General features: G+C 38.6%; 1 protein-coding gene across 4 annotated transcripts in view; it reads right to left on the bottom strand.

Annotated features, from left to right (window-relative positions):
- Nucleotides 1-218: 218 nt before the first annotated feature.
- The window catches only part of tln2b (talin 2b), a 120,123-nt gene continuing 110,820 nt past the window's right edge, over nt 219-9,521 (bottom strand). For all 4 annotated transcript variants that reach the window (XM_053236646.1, XM_053236644.1, XM_053236645.1 and 1 more), the window contains 5 exons: nt 5,853-5,978; nt 5,651-5,713; nt 4,762-4,944; nt 4,519-4,644; nt 219-2,544 (listed from right to left, as the gene is read on the bottom strand). In XM_053236646.1, the coding sequence (XP_053092621.1) occupies nt 2,416-2,544; nt 4,519-4,644; nt 4,762-4,944; nt 5,651-5,713; nt 5,853-5,978 (627 nt within the window). In that variant the 3' untranslated portion in view covers nt 219-2,415. The remainder of the gene's footprint in view (nt 2,545-4,518; nt 4,645-4,761; nt 4,945-5,650; nt 5,714-5,852; nt 5,979-9,521) is intronic.

Here is a 9,521-nt window from a genome sequence, read left to right as displayed (position 1 = left end):
TAGGAAAACCGTGCCAAATAGCAAATACTGTTTAACTCCAGTGGAAAATAATGACAGTAAAATAGTCTGGAACTGCAGCAGGAACGGAATCTCAAACACACGATTCACAAAAACAATGTTTGTTGAAACTCTTTATTTTCAGTGAATACAAAAAATACTTTCGTGACCAGATAAATATTTTACATACAGCATCATAATTTTTTCATTTTATTGTTACCATTTCAGTCGGTTAAAGAAGGCCCTAAAATTCTAGTTTAACTGAAGGAGCTATTTCTTCCTTTTTTTTTCTTCCGCTCCATTAAAAGACACCACATTTTAAACCACATATTGCAATATCTTCATTACATTTATTAGTAAATATAAACAAACCCTTCATACATAGTGGTTTATTGGAGAGAAAACTCTTATTTTGAGACATAATTGCAACAACTTCCATTAAAGCCTCAATCAGGAAACGGGAGGCAAATTTTGGGTATGAAGACAAGAGGGATTGCAGCAATAAAACTGTTACAAGACCACACCAACTAAACCACAGCAGTATGTATGCTTCACATATGCTTTCTGTTAGGAAACTCAGAGCACGCTGTGGCATCAGCAGTTCCTGATTGGGGCTTTGCAAAGTAAATTGAAAAGTATAGATACATGTGCATGGAATGCAGTGTTGATTCTTGACTCACTATAAATGTAAAGCACGTGGAGTCAGTGACGCTGTTAGATTAACGGTTCTTAGAGTGAACTACAGCTGGCAGTTGAGCAATCTACCAAGGCAAGAGCATCAGGCCACATCGGAACAGTAGAATATGGCAGAGCAGAATCAAACAACAGTCAGTGGCTGTTATAGGTACATTGTTTATACTGCTCGGAAACGGACAAAACTACACATTTATACTTACTGCTACAAGTTGCTCCTTTTCGCTGTCCAAAAACCAATCTTTATGGTTTCTCTTATAGTGGCTGAGGTTATGATTTGAGTCTTTGATAAGCCTAAAAGGGCAACTTGCATCAGAACAGACAATATAAGGCACTAATATACATCGCAGTCCAAATTTAAGAGGTGGGGTATTGCAGTTTGATATAATACATGTAGTGTTCTGAAGTGCCACGTTGTGTAATCCTTAATATGCAAACAACAATCGAACAAGAATAACTATATATCCATCTGAAAGGAAGCCACTAATTTTCTCACTAATGTCTACCACGAGAAGCATACGTGTTATTTGCAGAAAAGAGTACACTGGAATACAAACAATATCAGTGCATCCTATAAATCTTGAAGTGCTGGGATGTCTTTTTTTTTTTATTTTTATTTTTTTTTTTTGTATTTTCTGAGTCATGCATGTGCATCCTCAAATCAATTTTTAAACACACAAATTATAGGTCTCAATAGTCTGTGTGTGCTGAATGTATATACGCATTGTGTGTTGTGTGTCTGAAGAGGAACTGACAGATGCAGAGTTCACTTGTGTGTAAGAGACAGGTGTGGAACACAGTCGTAAAGATGTCTAAAGTGTGTTAAACATGTCTGAGGTATTCATGAGTGCTTAAAGACTTAAAACGGTGTAACGGTATCTGCTTCAGTCCCACTTACTGTAATATAACAGATCTGTGACTGTAATGCTTTTGGTGAGGAGCTTTTGTGACTCTCTTATCAATAAATAATACAACAAAGCACAGATGTACATTTTCCATAGTCTTATAATAAAGCTAATTCTAGCTGAATAACACAATCCTACAATGATTTTTAGCCTTCGTGATATGTTTTAAGTCGTGTAGTGCTTTAGCAAAGGCTTCAGATGAATATTCCTGCTTAATAATATCACACCAGTGAAAACATTTAAGCAAACGTATCCTACATATGTTCTGAAAGCTTGTGAACGTACATCCTACTGTAAGGACATCACAGGATCATACAACTCATGTTCATTTCATCTGATATCACCACAGAGATCAAGCGTACATGTGACTGCGTCCTGGTGTATTTTTAAAGTGTACAAATTAATTACTGGAAGGTAGTACTATATGGTCAACGGTATTATTATAATAAAGTCTAAGATCTGACATACTGCTTGGATTGTTTGTGCACACACACACAGACACACACGCACAAACAGAGCAGGTAAGAGCATATCACACTAAAAGAAAAAAGATCTGCAGCAAGAGTTGACAGGAAAACAAGACACATAGCCCTATGTAAGAAGAGCAACCAATCACATACAAAAACACCACCCTCATGTGTGGAAAACAGCCAGTCGTTGGAATTAGACCACTCGCATCCTAAAACATCATGATGCCTCACCGTCTACAAGAGGAGCCTCCAACACGGCTAACAATCCAACACCAACGGCAGACAAGTTCACTGATATCAGACTTAATAGTATTTGGTGTGTGTGTGTGTTTGTGTTTGTGTGAGATAGCTCAGCTCTGATCTTCTCGCAGCTCAGTGGGCAGAAATTTATACTGCTGCTGTCGGATGTGGGCCAACTTCTTGCGTGCCTCCTCCAGCTCTCTCTCCTTCCTCAGCATCTCCTCCTGAGCTGCAATGATCTGCAAGCAAGAAGCGATACTCAGTCTGCTACTTTCTGGTCAAGCAAGTCGAGTCAAGCGTCAATCAACCAATCATCACTCATCTTCAAGAAGCTTGAAGAACTGTCTATAAGCCTGCAGTGTATTTTTTTTGGTAAGATTCTTTTTGTAGGCTATAACACTTCATCTTACAAACCATTGGAGTCCCAGTGAGTTAAGTGCTTTCAGTGCATTTTATTCAAGCCAAGCCCAGAATTAACATAAACTACACAGGCTGCAGCACATGCTTGAATCTGGACTATCTACATTTTTGCATGCTTTGTGTAAAACTGTATATTTTCAATTATTTAATTTTGCAAATATTTTTTGTTGCATGGGCCGCGCCATCTGGCACTCATTTCCTCCTCCTATTACGGTGGTCTGTTTCCTGCCTTGCTGCCTGTGGGGGACTTTAGCGTCGAACCTCACTGTATGTGCTGTGCAACCATTAGATATGCAGTTGGAAATATATATTGTATACATGTCAGTAAAACTTTATGTTGTGTTAAATTCCTGCTTTGATTCTTTTTAATTTGCATGAGCACTTATTTGTACTGATTGTACTATGAGACATATTTCTTTCTGGTATATACAAAGACATTTGTGGGTTAGTTCTCTGCAATCCTTCTCTTAAAAAAACTGTGACAAATTATTCTGGAGGAACAAAAAGAGGGACCAAGGTCTTGGGGGAAAGATCCACTTCTCTGTGACTCAGCTTCTGGATTAAAAAAAAAAAAAAAAAATTTATGGACTCTCTAGCGAGTCTCAGGAATGTGAATGGTATGAGATGGAGTACTGGATGTTTGCTATAGCAACACTGCTTTAAATTGCAGAATATTTCCAATGCAGTGTGGGACCAAAGCAATGAGAAATGTACAAACATTGCCAACAACAACAGACAGAATGATCCAACCAATGATGAAATGAAATGAGTTGTAGCGAATTATTGAAATTCTGAGCAGACTTGATCAAACGAATATCTACTGACACTGAATATGACGAGACAATACATCATGTGTATGATATTCTAGAACATTTTTTTTGCATAACCCTTTACACAGGGCCTACAGTGTGTGAACATTTGCCTTTAATCAGAATTGCATGGCGAACAGCAATCTTCAGAATCAGCTGCATTGGCATGTGACGTGCTACGTGAGAGAGGGAATGACTCCCTGTTGAATGCCCATGCGTTCTCAAATTCCACTGTTACATAATCAAATGACCTACTGACAGACATTTTGCTCAGCTGTCCTTCAGTGTGAGCAGTCTCACTGACCAAAATAAGTGCGTCCATGATAACAACAATTTTAAAAGAATGGCATAGTACAGACAGAACACATGAAGCCCAGATAGGCTGAGCTGCATCTTTGACATACGTTGACTATATGGTATTTCATCATCATTAATAATAGGAAAAAGCTTGCTCTGTGCACTCACTGACAGATCTGCCAAGGCAGAGAAAAAAAAAAGGTTTTCTGAACTTTTAACTGTTGGCATTTTCAATACCAATAATGACAAACAGTGCTTTGATGGGGAAAAATGCAAGGTTTTGCATTTCCATAACCTGACTAATTCAATTTATTATATAAGGATTATTATATTTATATAATAATGATTATTATATTATATAATTATATTTATTATATAATTATATATGGAGTTATCAATTTATTAATACTAATTTCCATTACTAATTCAATTTATACCAAAATTGAAGTCTACAAGCAAACATACAGACAAGTACAGCCCAAAAATAATTAGCTCCTGTAGTTTGCTTGTTATATTTTTTTTTTTTAGGGATAGCGCAGCACTCTTTGTTTGTTTGACAAACTGATGACAAACTCATCACCACTACTGCTACTAGAATGCTGATGATGGAGAAAATAACCATTAGGTTTGGCTTGAAGCACTACTTCGAACTTTTCTAACATCATATAAAGTGTGATTAGGTCTCACCTGGGCAATTCCACCAACAAATTTAGTCTTGACCACCACGCTATCGTCCTCGGCCTTGTCAAAGGCTGCTTTCTGAGCCGCCTTCACTAGATTATCTGACGCCCTCTTCACTGCATTCCCGGCAGCCTGTGGACATTAAGAATAAGCTATTGCAAAAGGGCAAAGGCACACACAGAACTTGCAGTCTGAAATGTCACAGAGACACTGTTAAAATGCACCCATCGTTTGAAAAGCATGTTAGACCTGTAGTCTCCTCATGGCCTCCGAGTCATGGTCAGCTTTCACTTTGCAGGCCACCAGCAGCTGGGCAGTGGACGCTGCTACTTGTTTAGCAGACGAGATAAGCTTCTCCTCACTGGCATGACCCTGCACTGAGGCATTGGCTGCTTCACACAAGTTACTGGTGGCAGCTGCTACCATACGCGCCTGTGTGGCACAGAAAGTCAGAAAAACCGAAACGTCAGTTCCTCCATGAGCTTTGCATGATGAAAGATTTGAAGTACTGCATCACAGTGGTTTTGGATCTTCATTTTAAAGCCACAGTATTTTGCCTAAACTGTTCAAAGTGGGGAAAATAATCACTGCAGAAGTTTTTTCACTATTCATCAGGAGCTAAAAATCTCACTGCAGAATCTGAGTTACTGTTGCTCTCACGTCAGGCTGTGACTGTGTGGCTGTGCACAGTGTTGCTCATCTTCTGGTGTTACACCAATTTATCAGGGGAATAGGGTGGGGACGTGTAAGGTTGAGGGCATTTCCAATTTGCATATTCTTAGAATCTGGATTTATTACTTTTTTGTGTAACTACTATTATAAATATGGTCTTTAAAACAAGTATTGGTCACTTTAATTAGGATTGGGACCTTGTAACATAGATTAATGATGCATTTAGTGAATGAATTAATGAATAAATGAAAGAGAATCCAATAAACTTTATTTATTGCTAGATATACTGACCACCAATGACCAACACAAAGCATCACTGGCGTATAAAAACATAAAAGTAACATCAATCAGCTAGCTGCATTAGGAATGAAGCACAGAAAGAGCTTTATTTAACAAGCAAAACTAATGCATTAAAAAAAAAACCTTTTTATGAAAAAAATAAATAAATAAAAAAATCTTCACTCACTGCGGATATGAGGCCCTGAGACCACTGGCCATCATCCACAGCATTGGCCGGGACAGAGCCCACCTAAAGAACCAAAGAGTTACTTAATTCAATAGGTAGATACTTATCATACTACAGGCAATGTATTAGGTACACAGGAAGTTGACTGGACAAATAAACACAAGAACACTGGCTATTCAGCATGTATTAAACATGATCTTACCTTGCCCTGGGCTACGAGCTCTCTTTGAGCAGCTGATGCTGACTTCACCAGAGCGCTGGTCGCTGCTGCGATGGACTTGGCTGCTTCCAGGATCTGCTCTTCAAAGTCCAGCGACTCATCTGCTTGCTGCAAACAGAATGATGCAGTGATTCCATCAGCATATCAAAAAAACTAAAGCTCAGGTTTCAGTGTAAATAGGCAGCTCTATTTACTTCATGTACAGCCCAGGTGTTGTAGGATGCATACAATCTATGCATACAGCTGAAGGGACAATGAGACACAGTTATCACTGAAAAACTCTCAAGGAAGCTTGACACTGTAGATTATTCCTGAGCGTTACTTTATTCCAAGCCTAAATTTCTCCTGCATCTCTTTAAGGGTGACACCTAGTGGCGCTGAGGAGCAATTACATCATGTTTCAGTCCCAAATTGCTCCATGCAGCCAAACCCTTCATATAACACCTTCTGTAAATGTTTTTTTGAATGATAGACTGTGAACCAGCAAGCATGCCACACTAGTAGGCATACAGGCTTTTTCACTCACAGCACATAGAGCACACGAGTCTGGAGACAGGGCGGGACACTGTAGGAATATGTTTGATATATAGTTGGACTGAATAACAACCTAATATATCAAACATATCAGACAGAGCCCTGCAGCGAAGGCTTCCAGGTCTAGCTGACCTCTAGAGCATGGAGGAGAAGAGAGCAGGACAGGAGAGAAGGGGAGACTTGAGTATAAGGAATAAGGGATGAACAAAGAAACAAGGGAGAAGAGAGAGGGGAGAGATGGACAGGAGAGGATGAGAAGAGAAGATGACATGTAAGACAAGAGGAGAAGATGAGGGAGGAAGAAGGAGAAGGAAAGGGGGTACTGTGAGATGCTGGAAGATACATGAAGTTTCTTGACATGAAAGAAGAGAAGATGGTGAACAGACACAGAGAAACAGTTGTGAGTAGGTCACACACTAACAGTGTTAGCCTTGTCTTCCCTGCACAGTGTCTGATAATCACATACACTTCAAACCAAAAATAAAGGAAACAAAAATGTTGGGGACATGTGTAGAGGCATGCATGATACCAATGAACAATGAACATGACTAACTTTCCATGAAAAGATTATGTGCAGGTCAGGGAGATCCACAGCTGGATAACTACCAGATGTTTCTCTTTTCATGGAATCTCACCAATGCAATAAACTCCCAACTGCACACCAAGGCCTTTGCACCTCATCTAGCACACTGCTGAATTCAAACACCAACTCAACTGACGACAGCTTCTGGCTTAACTACATTTAGTGGAGGACATGTTCCGGTGTGCTCTGAGTATCAAATAAATTTGACATATGGTAGGGGTGTAACACAATGCCACTATCTGTATCTGTTTAGTGCTTCAAATATAATCTGTATTTCTACTTGGATTTAAACCCAAAATGGGTGTGCCATAAACCAGATTTATTTAATGAATTAATTAATTTATTTTATTTAAACATAAAGCCTACCACTACGCCCCTGGATACACTTGGAAAAAAAAAATACCCAGAGGTAAAAATGCCAGCACTGACAGTTCACTCGACTGTTTTTAATCCTGCTGATGGGGGTATTATTTTTGTTTGTACCTACCTGCAACAATTCCTAACAAATTTAGTTGATTCTATTTCCCAAAATACAGACAAACCTGTAGCCTATTTTAAACCACCACGACATGGACCAGGCAGTTAGTAAGGACTGGCGCAGGTTAATGATGATGAAAGTGGCCTTTATTTGAGCTTAATATATGACCATTTGCTCACACCCATGAGCCTTTGTTTTTTGTTGTTGTCCGGGATCCCAGTCTTGATGCACACCTTTAATCTCAACCAGGTGCCCTGTGAACCTTTCTGACAAGCGTCCTAAAAAAACAAAAACCCAAAAATAAAAACCAATAGTGCACCTCCTATTTGTAACTGTACTTGCAGCCGTTTGGAACACATTATCTGCTCGATCCAAATAATGCATTCATATTTCTCTACAAAATAGGGAATGTCTTCTACTACAGATTTTCTATCAGTTTCTAGTTTATTAATTTTACCTCTCTCACAGATTGGAAATTTCAGTAAGTAATATCCTATGCCACAGTATTGCATAGCAGAAATCAAACTCTAGCTTATTTCAGGATCAGTTAGCAGGGCTCATAAATTATTTAGCGCTAATCTCTTAATAGAGTTTAAGAGAGTTGTTTGTTGAGAATATTTTCCTGACACACGTTAGAGCTCTTGATACTCAGCAAACAAAGTGTGAACAGCACAGCACATCTGAAAACCACTTCTGACCAAGGTCATTTCTTCACGGTTACAGTTTATCCAAACTTCCAACATGATAATGCACCATGTCACAAGAAATGGATCATCACTGAAAGCTTCCAGAAACAGTAGGTTTTCATTATTTCAGTGGCTTGCACAGTCCCCCAACCCTATCCAACATCTTTTCTGCAACTGAACATGATCATTTTTGCATTGTTACTCTGTTGCATTCATGCTGCTCTGATAGCCAAAGAAGGCACAACACACGACTCTACAGCTAAACCTAGAAACTAGTAACCCATGCTAAACTTCAGTTATAAATACACAGATCCCAGTGAGCTACTTATACAAGTCTGGATTCAGGAGTTGAAGATGCAAAACTGTATGATGACAATTACACCAGCCAAGCTAACACAACCACTGGTCCGGGTAAAGTGGAAGAGTGAGAAACAGCTACTATGTCTTCAAATAGTCCCACTGGTCACAGGCCAATTGTATCATTTCAATAAATTCCTTATTTGTTAGAATTAAAATGAAAAAAGATAGCAAGACATACTTACGTTTCATGATTAATAACAGAACCTTTTGGTCTATAATTAATCTGTCAAATATATATAGAAAAATAGTACTGCACAATAGACGTGAAGTGCATTATATTAATATTGACTGTCTGAGCTGGATATGTTAGCTTTTAGTTCAAAGAAGATAAATAAGCCACAATATGGAGAATGTCTCAACCTGAGTTAATGTCAACAGCTCAGTCAGTCACATCGTAGCTTTACAGTTTCCATATATGACATTTTCTACATTCACTCTGATAACATTATGTTAATAACACCGATCTGACAAATAATTAAGGAATTTGTTGAAATTATACAAATATAAATTACCCTTGGCAGTAGGCTGAATTGAATTTGCACTTTTTTTTTTTACTGAGGAGATAAAGTTCTGATAAATGGGCTGAAAATGGTAAAAATCTGTTTAGTGAGTCATAACCATGAAGTGAAAAGCACTGACAGATTTACTTTACTGCAGACTGATCCAATAAAAAAAATACTTCTGGAAAAATTGTTTTAGAAAGCGCTGACCTTTCCTTTCGTTTCCTGAGCTTCAGACAGGTCTGACTAAGTTTATCTTGCACAATAATAATCTTCACAATATCAAACAATACAGAAGTTCCTATAGATAAGAAATCCTAAAGAAAGAACTAAAGCATCTGCCTCTAAGCCTGCAATACTTTGTGTAATATATCCAACATTCTTTTGGAAGCAGCAAAGCCCCATACCAGCCAACAGCACATTCCAGCACCCCAAGGCCAGGTGGAAGTGATTTGACACAGGTATGCTGGTGGACAGAGTTATTGAGGAAGAGTGTTTCTGAATACAGTA

This window comes from Pangasianodon hypophthalmus, chromosome 9, assembly GCF_027358585.1.
Source record: "Pangasianodon hypophthalmus isolate fPanHyp1 chromosome 9, fPanHyp1.pri, whole genome shotgun sequence".
NCBI lineage: Eukaryota > Metazoa > Chordata > Actinopteri > Siluriformes > Pangasiidae > Pangasianodon > Pangasianodon hypophthalmus.
This window is presented reverse-complemented; position numbering and strand designations above follow the sequence as displayed.